Source organism: Mustela lutreola, chromosome 7 (genome assembly GCF_030435805.1).
Source record: "Mustela lutreola isolate mMusLut2 chromosome 7, mMusLut2.pri, whole genome shotgun sequence".
In the NCBI taxonomy this organism is placed as follows: domain Eukaryota; kingdom Metazoa; phylum Chordata; class Mammalia; order Carnivora; family Mustelidae; genus Mustela; species Mustela lutreola.
In genome coordinates, this window is record NC_081296.1 from 7,640,833 (window position 1) to 7,664,242 (window position 23,410).

Genomic DNA, 23,410 nt, shown 5'->3' on the forward strand with positions numbered 1-23,410 from the left:
TAGCATCCACCCTGCATGACTTTGGGAACCTGATAGAGTATTCCAAGCCGACCTGAAGGCTGATTCGAGTGTGACATCTGGGCAAGCGACTCAACCTCTGAGCCTGTTTCAGTTATAAAATGAGAGAGAAACCTACCAAATAAGGTTCCTTCGAGCATTGAAGTGAAGAAGCACTCAATACCAGCTCCCGTGTGTTCCCATGAATTTCTACGTCTGTGAGCCAGAGGAGAGGAAGGGGGTCACAGAGGGAATGGTTATTATGGGGAGGTGATAAGAGCTATATCTGTACGCCAGGGCTGAGCAGTGACAAGAATGCAGAGAGGTGTAAACGCCAGGGAGGGGGATGAGAAGCAAGGAGACCGGGGCAAGGACAAGCCAGGGCCAGAAATGGAGTGTCCCTGTCCTTAAGTCATGCTCCTGGGAACTCAGCATGACATCCAGCCTCTGCTCCACACTTCCCCTTTTAGAGCGGTGGCCCGCCGAGCTAGCTGGCCTTGCCGCGCTAGATACACGCGGGGCAATCCCAAGTGCCATTACTGAGCCAGACTGGGGAGTGGGGTCTGTCCCAGCCACACGGTGCAGATCCCCGAATCCCGGGGTGAGTCTGCACCCCACTCCTCCATCTTTCACTCCTTTGGAACTCTGTTTCTCCAGTGAGATGGTAAACTCCTTTGGCCACAAGGAATGATCTTTTGTCTCCCTCCTCTCGTGCCTCGCATGGTGCTCCTGAACATTGGTGTTTAGTAATCATTTGAGCAAAAATAAATATATTATTCTGGAGCAGTGTTTTTACTCATTAAGTGATGGTGCTGACCCAGAAGTTCTTTCCAAGACAAGGATGGACTTGGGAGAAAGAGAGTACTGGGTGTGAGAGGCCAGTCCTGTAGGACTGTTCCTTCCTGCCACAAAAAAAATGTAAAATTATCACAAGTAGGGCAACACGGTTATTACTATTTGATAGTTGAAGAAAGTGAGGTTCAACGAGGTCACAGTTTATGTATGAATTCTTGGTCCGGTGCTCTTTGCACTTCCTGACCCAGAGATCTGCCTCCTACCCAAGGGATAGGCCAGGCTCCCCCAAGTACAGCGTCCATTTTTGGGGTGGGGGGGTGCTCCCTCTCCCCATCCATCACTCTGCGCTGCCAGCCGGAGCACCTGCTGTGGTTTCTGCAGCACCTGGGGAGCGCTGGCGGGGAGAGGGCAGGGAGCAGGGCGAACACGGTCTCATTCCCTAAGAGCGAGGGGCTGGTAGGCATTTTATGGCTCGGCTGGTGCCTGGCACTTTGCTGGACACTGTAGCGCCACCCCCGTTTTTACCCTTGTAAAGAGAGGTTCCGAGGCAAAGTAACCACTCGTGGGCCGAAAGCGTGTGGGAGCCGCGAGGCGGCCGCCAGGGAAGCGGGCTTTGCCCGGGATCAGGGTCCTCTGCTGATGGGTGGCGCGCACGGACGCCAACGCCCTGCGGCAGCGATGCCCATGTGGGTGCGGGAGCGCAAGCGCCCAGCCGCGGGGGTCCTGCCCAGCCCAGCGTCCTGTGGGGGCGGGGCCCGGGCGGTGGCGAGCGCGCCAGGGGCGGGCTCCTCGGGACAGGCTCCGCCCCCAGGGGCGAGGGTTTAAAAGGAGGGAAGGCGGCAGCACGGGTTTCAGCCGCTGCGAAGCGCGCCAGGGCATAGGCGCGGCGAGGGTACAGCCATGACCCTGCGGGCGGGGGGTTCTCGGCTGCTCGGCGGACTCCTGCTCTTCGCTCTGCTCGCTGCCGGCGCCGCGCCGCTCAGCTGGGATCCCCCAGAGCCCCGCAGCCGGGCCAGCAAGATCCGAGTGCACCCTCGAGGCAACCTCTGGGCCACCGGTAAGTCTTCGGGACCCGGGCAAGCGCCCCTCACCCTGCTCTGATCCCATTTTTCTTGTCAGGCCGTTCCTCAGCCAGGAACACTAGTGTCCACGCTGGTGAGGACCCTGGAACTCGTCTAATTTAATAGATAGGAAACTTGAGACCCAGACAGTTCAGTGACTTGGCTAAGATCACTCCGCCAGTTAAAGCAGAGCTGGGTCTGGATCCCAGATCTGCCTGCCAGCCGGAGCTCCTTGCCTTAGGCAGGAGTCTGCTGAACCTTATTCTGACTTCTGGTGTGTCTTCTCTCTGCACCTCCACCCTCCAGACACCTCTTCGTTCCCCACTTTCCTCCTTGCCCTCTCGTGTCCCTCCTGCAAGTAGGCAGCACAACTGGCAGACTTTGTCCCTGGCCATGTGCCATCCTCTCCACCATCTCAACCATCTCCACCTGTTCAGGAGCAGCCGAAGTACAGGCTTTGCCACCCCACGGGGGCATTTGTGTCTCCTGGTGAGGAAAAGGAGGAAGACTGACCTCGGATCTTGCTGTCACGAGAACTGAAAGTTGAGAGAGATGGGGAGCTTTCCCACTGGGATAGGATCCTCGCTCCCCAACTTCCTTATGCCTTGGCGCCTCCTTTCTAGGTCACTTCATGGGTAAGAAGAGCCTGGAAACCCCCAGCCCATTCCTCTTGGGGACAGCTCCCCACATCTCCCTGAGGGACCAGAGACTCCAGCTGAGTCACGATCTTCCCAGGATCCTCCTGCTAAAGAAAGTTCTGGGCATGAGCCTTAGCAGTCCAGCACCTCACCCCCAGGTGAGCCAAGCTTCTACCTCAGGCCCAGGAGAGACCTAGCCAGGGCTGCTGCTGGTTCCAGCATTGGGCATCGGGTGTGACAGACCCCCAAGGTGTGATGGGCCCTAGAAAGCCAGGGATTCCAGGCTTTCCTTGTGATTCAGAGCCAAAGGGAGAAAAGACTTCAAAGAAACTGACCTTTCCAGCAAACCTCACAGAGCAAGAAGTAGGAAAGAAATTTCCCTTCACCTAGTCCCCAGTCTGAAGTCACAGTCTAGGAGTAATTAGTGAGCCTCTTGCAGCAGGATGTCCCTCGCCCCAGACTCGCCCTACCCCAGCTCTCCACCTTTGCTGTGCCTCGTTTGTACTTGTGGCTACAGTTGGGACCCTGAGACCCAGAAAGGAGAAGAGTCAGCACCCAGGACAGAGTCAGACCTCGTTCAGCTTGACCAGTGCTCTTCCCAGTCCCTCATCCGCCTCAGTGACCCTCAGTGCAGGGTTTCTCAACTTCAGCACTCCTGACATTCTGGACTGGATAATTATTTGTTGTGGGGGGCTGCCCTGTGCTTTGGAGGAAGTTTAGTAGTATCCCTTGTCTCTACCCACTGGAGCATCCCCACCCCCACCCATTTGTGACAACCACAAAAAAATGCCTCCAGACATTGCCAGAGCTCTCTTGAGGGGAAAGAGGTAGGAAACCAAATTACCCCTGGTTGTAGATCACTGAGTTAGGACATTCAAGACCCCTAAGCTAGAGCCAAGACAGCTTCAGTCTCTAGTCTGGTAGAAGGGCAGCTCCTCAATTCCCTGCTCCTGGTGCCGTCCGCAGCCCACACCACCTTCCCTCGTACTTTGTTACTGTGCCCAGAAGGCCGTGTAGTGTGGTAGAATGTGGCTTCTGTCAAAGGCCTCATCTTCCTCATTTATAAAATGGGGATGATGAGGATAGCACCCATCTTATATTAAATGAGACCATTTGTGTCATGTGCTCAGTGTGGTGCCTGGCACGTAGAAAGCACTTAGTAAGCACCTGTCACAGACTCACCTTCATATCCCCCACTGTGCCTAGCATACAGCACATACCTTTTGAAAGAAGGGAGGGGCATTTCCTAGAGAAGGCCCAACTCCAGCCCCAGTCAATCTCCTGGGCTCTCCTCCTGCATAGAAGCATGAGCCCGTGGGGACCTCAGAATCGAGGGCCGGAAGCTTGGGCTGGCTGAGTCTGAAGGGAGATGATGTCACCTCGGAGGCTAGCAATGTCACCAACTAGCGAACCTCCGAGGAAGCAGTATCTGGGACTAGGGGATGGGGCTTCAGAAGTGGGGTCTGGGGCACAGCTGGGGCCAGGGAGAGAAAACACCATTGCTGGCCCAGGACCAGGCACATAACAGGGACTTCACTTCCACGATCTCCTTGCCTGTCATGACCACTTTGAGAAAACCAGTGCCCGACCCTTCCCAGGTCCTTCTTCAGGGAGAAAGGTGCTGGGGGGCCTGCCTGAGCTAAGAGCCTGCCCCTGCCTACCTCTGTGGATGCCCAGCACTTAGGAATGTCAGGACGCCCCTCTCATGTACCCCTCTTCCCAGATCAATTCTGTGTGTTCCCGTTCAGTACAGGAGGCTGCTGGCCCAGATGCTGCAGAAGGGGTGCCCCTAATGAGGAAGAGACGCCGACATGACTTAGACTGCGCACACCCAGGGAAGGTGCTGAGCGGGACCCTGGTGGCAGCCCCATCTGGATGTAAAACCTGGGCTCAAATGTCTGTTACTCCGTTACTGTGATTTCTGGTTGCGTCGCCGGGATACTGCCCATGAGACACAAATTATGTCCCTGCTGTATTTCTTGCTTCAGTGTTGAAGTCGTGAATAAAACCCTGCTCTTTACATAGACTGTCTGGGCCTCTCCTTCCAGCTGCGTTTGAGGGCGCGGGAGGGAAAGGGGGCTGCTGGAGGGCATTTTCAATGAGATAGAGCTGGCTTCAAAAAGTCTAGAGAACTTCAGGACACCGGCCTACTGGGGACTCCTATTCCGTCTCTCATTCAGCAAGCAGGTACTCAGCGCCTGCTGGATACGCCTGGGTTCTTACTCTCACCTCTGCCACCTACTGGCACAGGAAGTCTCTTCTGTTTCCTCGACTGGACGAGAGAGCTGCCGTCCACTACAAGATGAGGTTTTGCTTACCCTATTCCATTTCATCCCTATGCCAAGCTTTGAGGGGAGTGCCCAGGGCATACAAGGGAGTGAGCCGGGCTAGGATCCAGACCTCGCTGTCTGCTTACTCTCTTCTCTGGCCTTGGGTAGGGTTGCCAGAATTAGCAAGTAAAAATACAGGACACTCAGTTAAATTCTCATTTCACATAAACAATGAATAGGTTTTTCGTATGAGATGTCCTAAGTATTGCACGGACATACCCGAAAAAATTATTCGTTAGTTTACCTAAAATTTGAATTTAACCAAGCATCCTGTATTTTATCTGGGCTTGACCCTCTGATCTGCAAATATTCGCTGATGAAACGGGCGGGTATTTGGCCCCCGATGCCCCGCCCATAACTGACATCCTGGGAACCCCTGATTTTACGTCATTTTCCCCGGAGTTTTTGCCAGGAGTATCCCGGACCCAGCCCGGCGAGCGCACTGCGCGCTGGTGAAGGCGCTCAGTCTCCTCACGGCCCCGCCCCCTGGCCTGGGACCACGCCTCCCAGCCAGAGCCGGCCGCGCCCACTCCTCGCGAGAGGGCCGCGCCTGCCGAGGAAGGTTCCCAGAGGCGGAAGTGAGGCGGCGGAAGTGGGGTACCGGAAGCGGCGTTGCCATGGAGTCCGCGGAGGACTGGCTGGTGGAATCCTTGCGCTTGTAAATCTTGTGGGCCTGGGACGTGGGCTCTGGGTCTGGAGCCGGCGGGGCGGGCGGACGGGCGCCGGGTGGAAAGCGCAGGGAACCCCAGTGTGGGCTGGGCCGGCCTGGTCCTGAGGCGGGGTCCAGCATCCGGGAAGAGGCACCTCCCAGTGTGCGTGGCCTGTGTGTGGTGCCAGGAAGAGCGGTGGTCGTGGAAGATGATAATCTCCTAGGTGACCCGTTACTTTGCGCCAGCCTGAATGAGACTTTGAGCGAAAGGTCTCAATGATCCCTCACATCAGCCTTGGGAAGCCCGGGATCTCTGGGAGTTGCGTTTTACAGATGAGGACCGAGGCTCGGGGATAGCTGTGACCGGCCTGGTCCCAGTCACACGGGGGCTATGATGTGCAACAAGACCTGCTCCCAGGTCTGCTTTGCGCCAGAGTCTGGGCCCCCACCGACCGAACCATGCTGCTGTCTCAGTTTTAACAGCTGTAGTGCTATGCACTGTGTGACATTGTGTCTTTATCATGCAGGTACCAAGATTTCCATGCATTCGACCTTTCAGGAGCCACTCGAGTCCTCGAATGGATTGGTGACAAAGGTGATCTGCCCTGCCTGGCTCTGAAGGAGATGGACTCTTACTCCTCAGGCTGGACCTCTTAATGCTAGCTCCGCCGGCAGGGACCCAAGCCACACTTCTGGGAGTCTGAGGCCTCCTCTTGGTCTTGTAGCAATTTCCGCCCCGTGGGCACTTCACATTCCCTTAGTACGATCTAGATCCCTTCCATTCGCCAATACAAGGCTGCATACCAGTAGTGGAGGAATTTATCTTTGCTTTGGAGGTTTGGGTGAAATTTCTGGACACAGCTGCAGTCCAAGATCTTTCTAGAAGTTTGGCACAGCTACTTCTGCTTCTTTTTCCAGGAGTCTTCGTTGCTGGCTATGAAAGCCTGAAAAAAAATGAGATTCTTCATCTCATACTACCTCTGAGACTTTCTGTAAAAGAAAACCAGGTAACTTGGAATATGAACACTGAATATATGCGTCTACTTTTTACTCATTTATTAAACCTTTAGAGAGTTTCTCTGCCTACTAGGTGTCGTCCTGGATACTAGACAGAGAGAGGGACAAGCCCTGGTCCTGCCTGCTTGTGTCACAGGGAGGCAGGGATGCACAGAGATAAGTGCTACAAGATGTCTGAGGTTTACAGAGGGCTCCTAGAAGAAGGGGTCAGTTTTACTTTATCAAAAATAGATTTTAAACAATAGATTTAGGGAGTCATTGGCATGTAGAGGGTGGCTGAAACCCTTAGAATGGTTAACGTCACCTAGGATGACAGTGTCATGTATAAGGAGTAAAAGAAGATGATGCATTAGGAGCAAACCTCAGGAATGGTTAGAGGAAGAAGAATCCGCAAGTACTAAGAAGGAAGAGTCTTTGAAGTAGGAGTCTCAGAAAAGGGCAGTTTCAGAAGCCAAGAGAAGAGAATGTGTGAAGAAAAAAAGAGTGAGTAACTGTGTGAGGTTGCTGTAAAATCACTCACACTCATCTGAGGACAGCTTGGCCTCTGTGGCCCTGGGGGGAATTTCCTGCCTAGTGCTCTTGACCTTTCCCAGTCCCCACCACTGAGGCTTGAGCCAGGAGCTCACTCACCCAGACTGAGCCTTGAAGAGACACCTTATTTACCTCCTACCTCTCACCGCTGGCTTTTCCTCTTTTTTCTTGTGGCTACCTCCTTTCCTTCTGCTTCCATTCCCTCCCATGGAGAGAGTGGAGTCTAGTGGCTAAGAGCATGAACTTTGGTTAGACAGACTTGGGTCTGTCAGATCCACAACATAATCCCTGTGTGACTTTAGAAAAGTTGCTGAAATTTCCTGTGCTTTTGTCATTTTAGAATAGGGGTCATTACAGTACGTACAGGACAGGACCGTTAAAAGAATTCAAAGTGATAAAGTAGATCAAGCCCTGAACACAGAGCCCGATGCAGTGAACACTGGGTAACTGGTGGCTGCTACATTTTTATTGCTAGAAGAACCCACCTGACTTTCAGTGGGAGCTGGGAGGAATGGGGATAGGGTAGTTGACTGATACATTCCAGCTGTCTTGGATGAAGCTATGAAGCTTCAGTGACTCCTTTAAGAAGGCCTGGAGTATGACACTTGTGCTGTAGTGAAAGGGCCCAGGGAAAGGTTGGGAGAAGGGTTTTGGATGTGCAGGAAGCCAGGAAAGCTGTGTCAAGGCAGCTGAGACCAACATTTACTGGTAGCAGCACACCGAGGCCCGGCGGGGAGAAACATCTGTTGCCAGCGGGGGGCTTCGTGCCAGCGTCTGACCCGGAGCTCATCGGAGGCGTGTCTTTGGAAAGCAGGCTCTCTGATGCTCCACCCCTTTGTATTTTAGGGCTTATGCCCAGAAAGAGATTTCAAGGTGTGCCACGGAGGGTTTTCAGACGCGTCTGTCTTTGAGCTGAAGCACGTGCCAGACACCAGGTATGGTCAACTCTGTGACCCTGACCTTCCATTGAGGGTGGAGTGGCTGGAGCTGTCAGGGGTGTCCTGCCTCTTTAGATCCGCCTTGACCCCTACCCACTTAGCATGCAGACGCGCGCGCGGGCGTGCGCAGACACACACACACACACACACACACACACACACGGCTTTGAAATATTAAAAAAAAACACAACAAAACATTGGTAGCTTGATGGTCCCTTCCAGACCACAGAACTTTGAACTAACGTAACCCGCAGGTCGCTGGAGTTGTCCCAAGGAATACAGAGTAGGAGGATGCCCTTAGTTTCTCAAAGAACTGGTGGTGGGGAGTTGGGACTAATCGTCCCAGCTGGTGGAGATGGAGAGTTTCTGGGTTAGGGTTGTGTGTTCAGGCTCCATGCTCGTGTCCTCTCGGATACGTCATGCCCTGGGGATGCCTTGGCTCAGTCCCACGACCCTCCATGAGCTCAGGGTCTGTCCCTCAAGTGCAGGAAGCTGCTCCTCGTGTGTGAAATGAGGGTGACTGGTCTTGATGATCTCTCCGTGCAGTAAGCTTTCCTGGGATGGGGCGTGTAGGGACCCCAAGCTGAGCAGGCTGGGAAGGGAAAAGGCCGGCGGGTATGTGGGTGAGCTCCCCACTCGCTGGACTAATCCTTCTGTCTGTTATGAATAGGTTGCTGGTAACCACTGGTCTTCCGGGTTCTTACCTGCATGTGTGGCAGGTCGCAGAGGACAGTGGTGAGTGAATCTGACTTGGCGGGGCTGGGTTGTGGGAAAGCCTGATACCTGTACACCGCGGCTCCTAAGCTAGGCCAGTTAAGAAGGAGTCGCAGAGCCAGGTGGGAATTAAAATGCAGTATCTAATTCAACGTGGGCAAAGATGAGTGGGCAAAGCTCCCCAATGGAGCTTCCTGTAACTTGCTTCAGGGGTTCAGTTCCCCCTCCCCAGTCCTAGGCTGAGCACCTGGCGTACTCCGTGCCTCTCCCCAGGCCAGGGCAGAGTCAAGGGCAGAGCTGGGGCCACTCAGGTGAGCTCACCTCTGGGAGAAGGAGGAGGTGGTGGTGGCAAGGAGGTCACAGGGATGGAAAATAATGAGGGAGCAAGAGGCACAGCCTACCAGTCTCCCTCCTCATGAAGTCACTCTACTCCCTAATGGGAACAGGAAGAGGAGCCGGAAGTGTTAATCCTGTTCCCTTTGGGAGGGGAGCAGAATGGCCCTCTCTCCAGCAGTGGGTGTGCAGGTTCCCCTGCCAGGCAGGCACCAAGAGCAGGCAGCCCTGATCCAGCCCCTTCCATCCCTCCTCTAGTTAGAGCATTCTTGGCCAGAATAGAATTGTGCCTTGGAGGCACAGGCCACTGTTCTTGGAACTGCCTTTTTGCCTGTGTGATGCTCCGCCCCTGGTCCCTGCGTGGCCTCCCTTGGCTACTTCCCAGAGCCTGGCTGGTAGCTGCTGGCTTCTCCCCAGGATGTGCTGATCCAGAAAGGTGGTTCTTGTGCTTTTGCAAGATCACAGACTCAGGACTTTCCTTTGTTGTGTCCTCTTTGTCACTTGTCTAATGCTATAGCGTCCACTTTGTATCATTGACTTGCAGTTATGATTGTTTATTTTCTTAAAATTGTATTGAAGTTCACACATTTTAAGCATACAATTCAGTTATTCTGGTACATTTAATTAATTGTGCAACCATCACTACAAGTCAGTTTTAGAACATTTTCATGACCCGAGTGAGATCTGTTTTGCCACTTCCTGTTACTCCCCATTCCCACACCCTGCCCCACTAATCTACTTTCTGCCTCTGTAATAGATTTGCCTCTTCTGAACATTTCCTATCATACAATGTGTGGTCTCTTGTATGTGGCTTCTTCCACTCAGTGTCACACTTTGAGGTCTGCCCTGTTGTACCACGGGCGGATATCTGGTTCCCCAGGCACAGTTAGGACGAAAGGCAGGGACCCAGCATGCAGCTCTAGTTCCTTTTTTTTTTTTTTTTGGCTGAGTAATATTCCACTGCGTGTGTGTGCTGCACTTGCCTATCTGTCCACCAGCTGTTGGCTGTTACCGTGTACAAGTCTCAGTGAGGACATGTTTTCATTTCCCTTGGACAGACACTTAGGAGTGAAATCGCTGGATAATGTGGTAAATTTATGTTTGATTTTTTTAAAGACATTTCCAAACTTTTTTCCAGAATGGCTTCATTATTTACGTTCCCACCAACCATGTATGAGGTATTCTGTTTTCCCATATCCTCATCAACATTTGTTAAAGCATCCTAGTGACAGTGAAATTTTTTTCTCTTTGTGCCTTTCATGTCCATCTTTTTAATGACTAATAATATTAGAGCATCTTTCCCTGTGCTCATTAGCCATTCATGGGTCTTCTTCAGGGAAATGCCTATGCATATCTTCGTGAGAGAGTTTTGTTATTTTTTCCCACGCCCTCACAGGCTGAAGACAGTATGCCATCCTGGGCCCTTTGATACTCTGGATTCACTGTACATTTACTAGATACTTGTTCAGATTAATCAATAATCTGCACAAGGTAACAGTAACATTAATAAGCATACTCCTCCAGGCACTGTACCAAGGACTTTCCGTGACTGATCTCATTAAATTCTGAGGAGTCTGAGAACAGACCATCCCAGAGAGGCTGAGTTGTTGAAAGACATGAAGACAGTAGCCTGACCTGGCCTTGGGTCTGGTCTGACGTTAGGGTTTGCTCGGAACCACATCTGGTGGTAACTATACTTAAATAATAATCATTGATCTCAGTGCAGGTGTAGGGGCTCTGAAGAAAAGGTGGTAGGGTATTTACTGAGCAGCAGCGGGGTCTGTGCCTCCATTTCGCTTGGAGCTGGTCCCTGGAGGCAGATCTGTCAATGATAGGGAACACATTTATGGGCTGGCTGCTGGGTAGAGCATGGGACACTTGATCTGGGGGACGTGAGTTTGAGCCCCACATTGGGTGTGGAGCCTACATTAAAAAAAGAAAAAATTGTTCTTACTATGATTTGTAGCAGTAGTTAACATCTCATTCATTCAAAGATACTCGCTGTGAGCTTCTCATGTGTCAGGCAATGGGGAAGGCTCTGGGGATTACAACAGCAGGCAGAAACCTAGATGCTCCTTTTTTCTTGGTGCTCATATTTGAGCACATATTTTGCCCATTTTTTGATTGACTTTTTCATCTTTAAGAGTCCTCCATACATTCTAGATTTGTCCTATATGTGTTTTTTAAATTTTATTTTATTTTTAAATTCAGTTAACAAACACATAATGTATTACTAGTTTCAGAGGTCGAGTTTGGTGATTCATCATTTGCATGTAACACCAGTGCGCGTTACATCACGTGCCCTCCTCAATGCCCCCAGTTACCCCTTCCCCCCACCCAGCTCCCCACCAGCAACCCTCAGTTTGTTTCCTAAAGTCAAGAGTCAAGTTTATCTCTCTCTTTGATTTCATCTTGTTTTATTTTTCCCTCCCTCCCTTCCCCTATGATCCTCTATTTTGTTTCTTAAATTCCACATATGAGTGAAATCATCTGATAATTGTCTTTCTCTGGTTGACTTATTTCACTTAGCACAATACCCTCTAGTTCTATCCATGTCATGGGAAATGTTAAGATTTCATTTTTCTGATGGCTGTGTAATAGTCCATTGTATATATATATATACACACAACATCTTTATCCATTCATCTGTCCATGGACATCTGGGCTCTTTCCATAGTTTGGCTATTGTGGACATTGCTGCTACAAACATTGGGGTGCAGGTGCTCCTTCGGATCACTACATTAGTATCTTTGGGATAAATACCCAGTAGTGCGATTGCTGGGTCATAGAGTAGCTCTGTGTTTAATCCTGTATATGTTTTGCTAATATTTTCACCCAGTCTGTTACTTGTCTTTTCGTTTTCTTAATAGTGTCTTCTGAAGCATAAAAGTTCTACATTTTGGGGAGGTCTGATTTGTCAGAGTTTTCTCTTAAGAACTGTACTCTTGGTGTCATATTTAAGAAATCTTTACCTAACCCACAGATTTTTTTCCTCTATGCATTGTTTTATTTTCCCCTCAGTTTTATTGTTTTCATGTCAGCATTTAAGCCTGTGTTAGAGTTCCCCTTTGTGTACAGTGTGAAGTCACCTTTTTGCCTGTAAATAGCCAATTGTCTCAGCGCCATTTGTCAAATAGCCTTATCTTTCTCCATTGATTTGCCTTGCTGCTTTTGTTGAAAGATGGTTGCTTAACCATAAATGTAAGGATTTATTTCTGGACTCTCAGTTCTCTTCCATTGATCTTCATGTCTGTCCTTAGGCCAGTAACTTGTAGTTTTTTATCTTTGCCTGAAAATAGGCTGTATGCGACAGTAGTTATTTAAAGATGAGAGGGAGGGGAGTCTCACTAGCCCTGTGGAGGCACCCGGAGCTGCCTTCTGTGCTGCCTTTTGTCCTGACGGTGCCTGGGGTACCAGGTGCCGCACAGAACCTCTAGCCCTAGGCCCAGGGGAGCTAATGGCCCAGTGGGGCTTGCTTTGGCACTCCTATGGGAGTAGCAAATCCGATCAAGAGTTCTCTTTCCGGGGCGCCTGGGTGGCTCAGTGGGTTAAGCCTCTGCCTTCGGCTCAGGTAAGGATCTCAGGGTCCTGGGATCGAGCCCTGCATTGGGCTCTCTGCTCAGCAGGGAGCCTGCTTCCCCCTGCCTCTCTGCCTACTTGTGTTCTCTCTCTCTCTGTGTCAAATAAATAAATAATCTTTCACCAAAAAAAAAAAAAACCCAAAAAAGGAGTTCTCTTTCCCTAGATAATAGTGCAGAGCCTAGGGAAGGTCGGCCAGCTGGTTTTCCAGAAGCCAGAATTTTCCAAAATCCAGGTGCTGACCCACAGCTTTGATGTCTTGAAAGCCTAATTTTGTCAGCACATTCTAAACGAATGTGTTTATAGAGGCAGACACACTCACCAGACTCATAAGACTACTGTATAGACCGGAATACAGTTTTATTCGTTCATAAATGAAAAAATAAGTATCCCTGAAATTAGACTATTCTAGATCTTTAATTCTTTGCCTATAGAAGACCTGACCTCACCGAAGACTGCGTGATAAACAAAACCATAACAAGAGGAATCAGCTCAGAGGTTTCCAAATCGTGTTTTCACACGCAGTCTTCAGCACAAAGTATAAAGCTTGTGAAGTCAGTACTGCCCAGGCCTTGTGCCATCCAGGCCCCTGGAGTAGCATCTGAGGCCTTTTCTCTCCTCACTGGGGCTGTGGAAGCCTTTGAGTTAGACAAATACATATCTGAAGGTCTCAGCTGAATGTCACCTGCTGTAGCCACTTTGAAGTTCAATGCTCAGTCTGGTTTGGCTCCCTCTGCCCTGGACAGGCCCCAGTGTTTTCTTTGCCTCCATGGCCGGACAGCCCCCTCTCTCAAGGACACCACCGTCCCTTAGTTGTGTTAAGGCATTTGCTCACTCCTGCAGGTGTAGGCACTGTTCCGGTTCCATAGGGAGTGTGCCTATGACCTGTTCTGTATTGGTGAATCCTCAGACACAACCTTCTTTTATGGCCAGGTTCTTAGAGGTGCCTCGCTGTGTCTTTTGCTTTGATTTCCTAGTCGTTTCCATTTTCCATTTGAGGCTGGTTTGCTAAATGTGGTATGGATTCCCTGGAGGAGGGCGTTCTGCCACAGGCTAGAGGGGGGAGGACGAGGAGACCTTCAGGAGGCTCTGAAAGTTTCCACTGCATCTTTGAAATAGGTCTTCGAAGGCTTTTCCTCGGCCTCCTCCTCTCCCTGTCAGAGGACGGATCGTATCTGAGACCCGTGCCCTGGCTCAGAGCAGTAGGTCTGGTGGAGTCTGTCCAAGCTCCTTAGAGTGCGTGGAAAGGGAAGAGGGAGCTGCTCATGTGCTGCCCAGGAGGGGCGGGTTTGCCTCACAGCCTTGCCGGCACAACCCAGACTCGGATCCCAAGCTCAGCTGTCATGTCTGCTCCAAAACAACACAGCCCACGTTGAAGGAGCAGTTGAGTTCAGCAAGTCCGGATCAAGGGCACTGAGAGTCTGTGGGTCTTCGGAGGAGCACCCAAGGGCATTCTACATTCTAGCCCCGCCCAGACATGTGCCCTGTGCCCTCCTTGGATGGGAACCATTTCAAGGGACTCCTTGCCTTGTGCCTGCTTGCCAAGCTGTGCTAGTATTCCTTCTCGTCTCTTCCTTCCTCATCCTGACTTTCACCTGTGCTTTAGAACCAGAAAAATAGCTAGGTGTCCCTTTTCTTCAGAGAAGTGGTGACCAAATAATGAGCCTTTCTTGGAGCCAGAAAATACAAAATGGAAATATGCATCTCCTGTAAAGTAGTTTGTGCAGCAAATGACTTGTTCTGTTCCGAGCTCTGCTCTAAACGGCTGCCACCAAGAGAAGCCTCCAGAACACAGGGGCGAGAACCAAGCAGGCTGAGCAGACACATGCGTCCTTGCTCCTGCCTGATGCAACAGTGCCATGGAACCCCCCCGCCCAGTCTCCATTTGGAGACATCGGCCTCGTGACCTTCTCCTGCTTGTCGTCTGCAGGTCGCTTGAGGCCATGGAACATGTGTTTGAAGAAATACTATTAGTTCGTGAACTCTGTACCTGTTATTTTCACTTAAGGTGTCAGTGACATCCTCAGTGCATTCTTTGCTTTTTTCTATCTTTATGTGTTCTTTGTAAAACTATAAAAAGCCAGACTGCTCTTGGCCGCTGTGATTCATTAGCTCCTGTTTGCAAAACTGTTTATAAGACAAATTATGAAGGAATTAAAGTGCTACTGACAGTTTCAGTTTTAGAAATGTGAACGTAATCCAGGGCATTTATGTCTCACGTCCTCTCTTGCCAGCTGTCAGCCCCCTTTTTTCCTTGACCTAAATGTACAAGGAAAGGCTGCTGGCTGGCCTTCACCTTGTAATATTTCAGGCCTTCATCGGCACCCCGGATTTTAGCCTCTTGTGCTTTCCCCCAGATGTCATTCAAGCAGTCAGCACCATCGCTGTGCCGGAGAAGGAGGGCGGTCTCTGGCCCAGGGTGGCCATCTTCTCTTCGATGGCACCCGGAGTCCTCCACGGGGTGAGGCTCTGCAGTCTGAAGGTCGTGGACCTGGAATCCCAGAAGACCACGTACACCTCAGGTACCGCTTCTCTTCACCCCTTGCCGGCATCTCCTGCTCACTCCCATCCTCCTCAGCCACATGAAGAACTGAGTTCAGCCACCTTGCCAGCTGCTGGGGGAACCAGCTGGACTCGAGGCAGACCCTGGTATCAAGGGGCTATGGTTCTGGGGCTGGAGGAGCCAGTCCCAGGGACCAGTGCCATCCCAGCTGGGTGGAGCGTGGCGAGGTGCCGGGGGTTGGTGGGAAGCTTCCAGAGGAAGGGGCGTGTGACCGGTCAGATTCCTGTGATTCTAGCAGCTTTTCTCTGTGACCCTCTGTCTTCCAGGAGTCAGTGACAGTGAGGAGCTAAGCAGCCTACAGGTCCTGGCTGCAGACACCTTTGCCTTCAGCTGTGCCTCAGGCCGCCTGGGGCTTGTTGACATCCGCCAGAAGTGGGCGCCGTCAGAGACCATCAGCCCCGGGGCTGGGGCTGCTGGAGGGAGGTGGTGTGCCGAAGTTGGGGGCCGGGGCCCTGGGCCGAGCATTGCCAGCCTTGGCTCAAACGGGCAGCTCTGTCTCTTTGATCCCCGGGATCTCAGCCATCCTGTGAGCTCCGCCCAGTGCTCGGTGTCTGCACCCAGCCCTGACCCAGAGCTGCTGCGAGTGACTTGGGCTCCAGGCCTGGACAACTGCTTGGCCATTTCAGGTACCGCTGAGCAGTATTTGCTGTCTGTCACTTACCTCCCAGGGGACCATACAGTGCTCGGGAAGGAGACTGCAGCCCTATAATAAACTTGGCCCCAGAAGTGACAGTCGCTTCCAGAGAAGCTCCAGACCAATAGTCCAGGTTCTTCCAGGGCAGGCCCTTCCCCGTTCTAGCTACTCAATTTTCACATGGGTATCAGACCTTTCCTACCTGAGCAGGAATTCGGTGCTGAGGTTGGTCAAGAGGCGTGCAGACAGTGAGGCACTAGGATAGTCGTGGGGCTGGACCAGCAAGAGGTGAGAGGATCACAGAAGTGCTTCTTGGGCTGCTTGCTTCTCGAATTCCAGCAAGCTGCTAGGTCAGCAGGCTCCTGGGTCTGGCCTGGCAATTTCTAGCTGAATGAGGGTGTCTAATAATGAGGGTATCTAAGAGTCCGTGGGAAGGAAGGGGAGAGGTTGAAAGAATAATCGAGAGACCAAGAAAAGATAGTTGATAATGGCAGGATCCAAAAAGGGCAGAAGGAAAGAACCAGGCTTGGTGGAGGAACTGTCTCTTTGGTAGCAAGAAGACAGCAGGATGGAGTGCGTGTGGGTATAGCTAGGTCATGGGACATGTGGGCGCTCCTCTGTAAAGGCTTCTGTTTCTGCCATCAAGCCGGAGGCAAGGCCATCTGCCCAGAGGGATCTGGATGCAGAGGGATTAGGCTTTGAAGCAAGTGGAGAAGGTTTGAAAGGGTCTCTTAAGCCTCAGTTTCCTAGGGAGAATAATAGTACCTGTTTCATGCAGTGGTGAGGATTAAAAGAACGCTTGTCCAGGGTCAGCCTCGGGCCTGACACTTCACAGATGAACAAAAGAAGTATACCGTCACCACCTGACATTAGGGGCATAGCTTACGCCCCCTTCAGCTGGCCTTATGTATCTTTTTCTTTTTTAAGTAGTTGCCACCCAATGTGGGGCTCAAATTCATGACCTCAAGATCAAGAATCAGATGCTCTACTGACTTAGCTAGCTGGGCATCCTGGCCATAAGCATCTTGTTACTATTTGATTTCTCATCCTATAACCTATTTTGGTGCCAGAGAGCAAACTCTTAAAAATTAGGGATACCTGGCTGGCTCAGAGTGTGAAGTCTTGATCTCAGGGTTGTGAGTTCAAGCCCCATATTGGGCAGAGAGGTAACTTAAATAATAAACAATAAAAATTACTTTTCAGGGCTGCCTGGGTGGCTCAGTCATTAAGCGTCTGCCTTTAGCTCAGGTCATGATCCCAAGGTCCTGGTATCTAGCCCTGCTTTAGGCTCCCTGCTCAGCAGAAAGCCTGCTTCTCCCTCTCCCATCCCCTTGCTTGTGCTCCCTCTCTCATTGTGTCTCTCTCTGTCAGATAAATAAACAAAATCTTTTTTAAAAAAATTACTTTTCAGTGTCAATCCTCTCTTCTCGTTCTTCCTTAGGTTTTGATGGGACAGTCCAGGTCTATGATGCCACATCTTGGGATGGAGCGGGGAGACAAGTAGAACCTCTCTTCACTCACAGAGGTCACATCTTCCTGGAGGACAATCAGACAGACACTGCTCCACTGGTCACTACCCACACGTGGCACCCCCACAAGTCACGGACTCTGTTATCAGCAGCGAGCGATGCCTCCCTGCACGTGTGGGACTGGGTGGACAGCCGCGCGGCCCACTGACTCTGGCATCTTCCTACCCAGGCCTGGAAGAAGAGGAGGAGCTGCTGTAGAGCCAAGGTACTGACTTAGGTCCCTGTTACCAGTCAAGTGGCCTTGGGCAAGTCAGCCAGCTTCTCCTACCCTCAGGTTCTTTATTGGTAAAATAAGAATAGTAAGAGCTACCTCTTCTCTGGCTTGTTGGGAAAATTAGAAGTGATAGATTAAAACACAGGATGCCTAGCAACAATAAATATTTGGTAGCTCCTGTTAGATCCGGGAGCCCCATTTCCCACCAAGTGTAGAATGACAGTGTTTATCCCTGTCTGTATTCACAATATCAGAGTGAAGATTGAAAAAAACCAACAAATGTTATAAATGTGTTTTGTGAATTTTTTTTACAGAACTCAAAATGTACAAGGGCCAATAAAAATGAAAAAAGAAGTCAACTCCAGTAGGAATGAAGGAAATAACAATTAAAACAAGATGATGTGCTTTTTTATCTACCAAGTTGCCAGATTGTCGAACAGTGCTTTGGACAGCTGATGGAGGGGCCCTGATGACCCAGCTCAGGGGGCAGGAAGCAGCAGTGTGGTTCCTGCTCCCAGCAGTACATGGCAGCCATGTCCAGTCGAGCCTGAATTTGTATGTCCAGTCTCCTGTTAAATGGCTGTTAAAATTTTCTAATCTTTCACTTATAAATAGTGTGAACAGCGTTTGTACCCATGGACAAAAGCCTGTAGGATAAATTTCTAAAGTGAAAATTGCTGAGGCAGAGGATGTGCGCATTTTTAGGTTCTGTAAATCCTGTTGGTGTGCCCTGCCTGGGGGCCGTGCGGTTTGTGAAGGCAGCAGTGATGGGTGTCTTTCTCTGCCCTCCCCAGCCAAGTGACTCTAGTGGCTGCCTTTGCTGGTCTGATCAATGAAAAATCATTACTTGTAGTTTTCGTCTGTACGTCTTGGATGTGTGAAATTAGGACTCCTTGTGTAGTTAAACATTCAGAGGCAAAGATTTCTAAAGATGAGAACAGCCGGGATGAGGAGATGGGCATTCTCACCAATACGCCTTGTGGCAGAGACCGGACCTCCCCCCACTCTTCAGGTGGTTTGCACTGGGACACACCTGGCCCGGGTGGTGCTTTCCCATGCCTGCCCCCAGCCTCCCAGAGGAATTGACCCAAGGGACATTTCTTTTTGGTAGCAAATATTAAAGTGTATTCCTGTTAATAGAATTTCTCACTGGCACATCTTTTAAGGAATTTTCAGCAAGTTAGCTTTTGAAATTACTTGATTACTCATTTTGGGCTCTGAGTTCTTAAAAAAGAATTTTGTTGAGATATAATTCACTTACCCTACATATAATACATGCAGTATACAATTCACCCATTGAAGGTTTCTATTTGGTTATATATTACTAATTTTTAAAAAGAGTATGGTAAAATATATGTCACAATTTGCCAGTCTTCTTCATTTTTAAGTATTCATTCTGTAGAATTAACTACATTCACCATGTTGCACAACCATCACTATTTCTAATTCCAAAACTTTTTTGTCACCCCAGACAAGCTCTGTGACCTTCATGGGCTCTGGTTTGCTGGCCAAACCAGTGGGCACACTTGTATTCATCAGCTCGGGCCGCCCTAATGGAACATCACAGATTGTGGGCTCACGCAACAGGCACTCTCTGCTCACAGTCCTGGAGGCTGGAAGTCTAAGATCCAAGGGCCAACACGTTTCTTTCTGAGGCCTCGTCTCCTGGCTTCTAAGAGCCACCATCGCTGTGTGCACACGGGGCCCGTTTGTGTCCTTGAAGAGAGTGGTCTGGTCTCTGTTCCTCTCACAAGGACACCAGCCCTTTCAGATTAGGGCCTCACCCTCATGACCTCATTTAACCTTACTTACCTCTTAAAAGGCTGTGTCTCCAAATACTGTCACTTTGGGGGTTAGGGTTTCCATGTAAGAATTTGGGGCAGGGGCTCAAGTTAATACAAAGAACTTAGGAATTATTTTGAAGTGAGAAAAACCTAAGAAATTTTCAAATGAAATGATTTTTTAATTTAACAATGAAGCTGAGGGAGTGTTATGTACTGGAGAAGCTTAATTTAAAATATTCAGTTTCAAGATGTCATTTTTACCATCTTCTGAAGTCTTCCTTCTGTACTTTCTCCCCACCACCGCCCCCCCTCCATTCCCCCATGAGAGCTGATCCTGTAGATCTCTTCTGAGCTATTAGTGACGTCACACTGACGGTTGAAATTGGCCATGATGGAAATACTTACTCGACAGAAATTGGCAAATAATACAGCATACTGCTGGCTAAGCTATATTATCCACCAAGTAAAAGCAGAAATGAGTCATTTAGAAAATAGTAGAGCTGATGGACGAATTCAAAAGCTGCTTTGCTGAAAAATAGTGATAAAATCCCTATCAGTCAAGGTCTAGCCAGAAAGACTGGACCCACGCCGAGTAATTCAGTTGCAGGAATTCAGTTTTGGGGCATCTGGAAGAGGATGCAGGGGGAGGTGGGGCCCAGGAGAGAAAAGAGCAGCAGGAAGTTACCCAGAGGGACAAAGGGGTGGGGTGTGACAAGAGCTGAGCAGTGGGGCCTCCCAGCGGGAAAGGGAGCACAGCAATCCTGGTGGCAGGGGCTGGGACCCTGGAGCAGGGGCTGGGACTGCAGAGGACACATTTGGAGACTGCAGAAGTCCAGAGACAGAAGAAGTCCCCTGGCTTGCCAGCAGGGGAGCCCAGGAGACACAGTGAGCCAGAGTCTGCACCTGCAGTACCAAGCAGAGGGGACAGATCTGAGAACAGACTGATAGGCACCACGTCTAAACCTCTACGAATTAAGCGAGAAAAAGGGGGAAAAAATGAAGATTATAAGAGAACAATGCGTAAAATTATATGTTAATTTGAAAGGCTAAAGACAGTTAATTTTCTTAAAAACTGTAAACTACTTTTTAGTAGAAAATCTGAGTTCTCCAATACTTAAGAAAGAAAAATCTGAAGGAGCAGCTCCAAAAAGGATGTTGGGGGTGGGGCAATTTTGTGGGTACACTTTTTTTCAAACTTCTTTAAAGAACAGCAATTCCCATTGCTAGAGACATTTTCTTTCTGCTTTTGTTGTTGTTTTTAAGGTTTTACTTATTTGAGAAAGAAAGAGCATGAGTAGGAGAGGGGCAGATGGAGAGGGAAACTCAGACTCCCCAATGAGCGCAGAGCTTGATGCGGGGCTCTATCCCAGGACCCTGAACCAAAGTCAGAGGCTTAACTAAGTCACCCAGGTGTCCCAACTAGAGACATTTTCATTTTAAAAAATCTGGGAAACTAGTCAATTCCTAATATAATACCAAAATGTGGCCCAGAAACTGTGTGCTCATAGACACACACACACACACACACACACACTCGCTCAAGCTCAGTTACTAATCCAAGACAGTGGACCTCAATACCGTCAGCCTTATGTGAACACCCCTTTACTATCCTGAAACAAAATTGTACAGGGAAAAAAGATTTCTTACAAATAATTTCAAAACCAGTATAAATACAAAAGAGTATGTATTTCCATACACGAAAGTTCACACATCCATAGGGATGTAATCAGACCCTTGTGCTGTGTGCTATATTTGTGACACACCAGAGAGTTGATGACATGGTTTTTCTGAACGGGTGAGGGGTGCCTGCCTGGTGCGGTTGGTAGAGCATGTGACTGGATCTTGGGGTCATGAGTTTGAGCCCCATGTCAGGGTAGCATTTATTTAAATGCGCTTAAAAAAAAAACACTTTGGAACATTCTGAACAATAGAATGTACACTTTCCCCTAGTTTTATATAGTAGCCAAGTTTCTGGGAAATTTGTGTATATTAAAACTGTCCTCATATAGGGGCGCCTGGGTGGCTCCATGGGTTAAAGCCTCTGCCTTCGGCTCAGGTCATGATCTCAGGGTCCTGGGATCGAGCCCCACATCGGGCTCTCTGCTCAACGGGGAGCCTGCTTCCCCCTCTCCCTCTGTCTGCCTCTCTGCCTACTTGTGATCTCTGTCCAATAAATAAATAAAATCTTTAAAAAAAACCAAAACTGTCTTCCTATAGATATAAAAAGGTAGATTGTAGGCCCATATAACTGTAAAAGTTTTCCTCAATCAGCGGTTCTCAAACTCCCACGCACGTCAGGATCAGCCAGAGGACTGGTGAGAACAGACTGCTGAGCAGGCAGCTGGAAAGGGAAGGTGGATGGAAGAGGGGGAGCCAGGACCGGCTGGGACGGGTCAGTTCTTCCTGTCTGCAGTCCTGGTGGTCCTGCAGGAGCTGCCAGCAGCCTTCGCCACGGCTGAACACAGCTGTGGCCGAGGGGAGGCAGCAGCTGAAGAGCTCACGGGAAGACAGACCCGCTGCATGCAGACAGGCGCCAGCAGGAGCTACAAATGCACCTGCGCCGGGATCCAAGCGTCAAAAAAAAAGAAAAAAGAAAAATGGCTGCCCCTTTACTTCCTCCAGATCTCACCCCGGAACGAGTCTTGTGGCTCACTCTATCTGGAAACGCACAGGGGAATGACTTCTGGGGGAATGTGGCCAAGTCACCACATTAGAAAACCACTTCACATTTGAGGTGCAGGCTCGAGGGTTTGCCTCTGGAGAAAGCTCCCGGGTGCTGCTGGGGCTGCGAGCACGTGACCCGGCCCGAGCGGCCCCGCCCTCCGCGCAGGCGCAGTAGCGCTGGTCGTGCAGCGCAGGCTCCACAATCGCGTTCCGGCCATGTGGCCCCTGTCACCACACGCCATCCGTGCTTCCAGTGTAGGCGACAGCTACAAATCCTCACCTCCAGTTTCCAGAACGCTCCTTTGGGAACCTACACAGTGCCCGGGGAGGAACGCCCGGGGTTCCCTCAGCTCCTCCAGAAAGAAGCCCCAGAGAACCCCGAGAGGAACCTGAAGACCGTCCGCGACGCACGTCGCCATGAGCACAGGGTCCGCTCCAGTCCAGCTCTGGGCAAAGACGGTGGAGGCTCAGCATGGAAGGGGGAGAGCGTTCAGGAACTGTTCTGGCCTCACGGAGACTCACAATACAAGAGCGAGATTTGGAGAGATTACAAAGGAGGAAGCAAGAAATACAGCGAAGAGCCAAGGAGCGGAGGTGAGTAACGCGGCTGCGGGCAGCCGTCGCGCGTGTGAGCGCTCGGAAGCGTGTGTTCCGGAACACAGTGTGCCGTGGTCCGGAAGGAGGTGACCGGGCCGCAGGAGGAGGCCCGTCCCTGGCAGTAAGGGGTGTTCTCAAAGGCCGCGGCGGGGGGGGGGGGGGGGGGGACACTCAGTCGCAGCCGGTTCTCGGGCGCCGCCTCCCACTCCCTCCTCCTCCGGCCTAGGGGGTCCCCCAGGACGTGTGACCCAGGGGCCAGATCCGTCCTGCACTTCTCTACTGAGCTTCCGACAGGGAGAGCAGAGTCAGTGCCGAGGTCAGCCCCACGGGTGTGAGGCTGGGCTTCTGGGGTCAAGCGGGGCCAAGGGTCTGGAAGGAGCCCTGGCACGGAGCGCAGGTGCAGAGGGAACCTGCAGCCCGAGACACGTGGGCAGCGAGGCGGAGTGAAGTTTGCGGGAATGACGGAAACGCGAACGGTCTCGCCACGTGGTGGCTGTGACTGGTTGTTGTCAGCGGGCGCAGGCACTGGCGTGAGGGAGGGAAGCGGGTGTGGCACGGCGGTGGCGGAAGGAGGGGCGGCTGGAGGTTCTGGTTCTCTGGGCCAGCTCTTCTCCAGCATCGCCCAGGTGGCTGCGGGGCTATGAGGTCAGAGGGGTACAACCCGGCCCCACGGTGGGGGAGCTGAGGGAACCACTGCTTGGGGGAAGGGGGCCGTGTGATCTGGGAGCATAGAGGGCTGAGACCCTGCGTGAGCAGGAGAGGGGCTATTTGAGCTGTGTCCTTCCCTCGGGCAGAAGGAGAGGGTGGGGTGTTCCAGGCAGAGGGGAGCACCTGGGAAAAGAC

At 50.9% G+C, this 23,410-nt stretch overlaps 2 protein-coding genes across 3 annotated transcripts; both read left to right on the plus strand.

Annotated features, from left to right (window-relative positions):
* Window positions 1-1,622: 1,622 nt before the first annotated feature.
* On the plus strand, window positions 1,623-4,517 carry NMB (neuromedin B). 2 transcript variants are annotated; one of them, XM_059179939.1, is made up of 3 exons: window positions 1,623-1,849; window positions 2,477-2,649; window positions 4,245-4,517. In XM_059179939.1, the coding sequence occupies exons 1-3, from the start codon at window positions 1,693-1,695 to the stop codon at window positions 4,407-4,409; spliced, it is 495 nt and encodes a 164-aa protein (XP_059035922.1). In that variant the 5' UTR covers window positions 1,623-1,692; the 3' UTR covers window positions 4,410-4,517. The 2 variants fall into 2 exon arrangements, with proteins under 2 accessions (XP_059035922.1, XP_059035923.1); XM_059179940.1 differs by having other exon boundaries at window positions 1,624-1,849; window positions 4,240-4,517.
* An 853-nt stretch (window positions 4,518-5,370) lies between these two features.
* On the plus strand, window positions 5,371-18,664 carry WDR73 (WD repeat domain 73). Its single transcript, XM_059179941.1, has 9 exons — window positions 5,371-5,479; window positions 5,998-6,065; window positions 6,389-6,477; window positions 7,865-7,953; window positions 8,627-8,691; window positions 14,940-15,104; window positions 15,412-15,771; window positions 17,221-17,513; window positions 17,837-18,664. Exons 1-8 carry the CDS (start codon window positions 5,439-5,441, stop codon window positions 17,454-17,456), a joined length of 1,113 nt encoding a protein of 370 aa, XP_059035924.1. The 5' UTR covers window positions 5,371-5,438; the 3' UTR covers window positions 17,457-17,513; window positions 17,837-18,664.
* The last annotated feature ends 4,746 nt before the right edge of the window (window positions 18,665-23,410 follow it).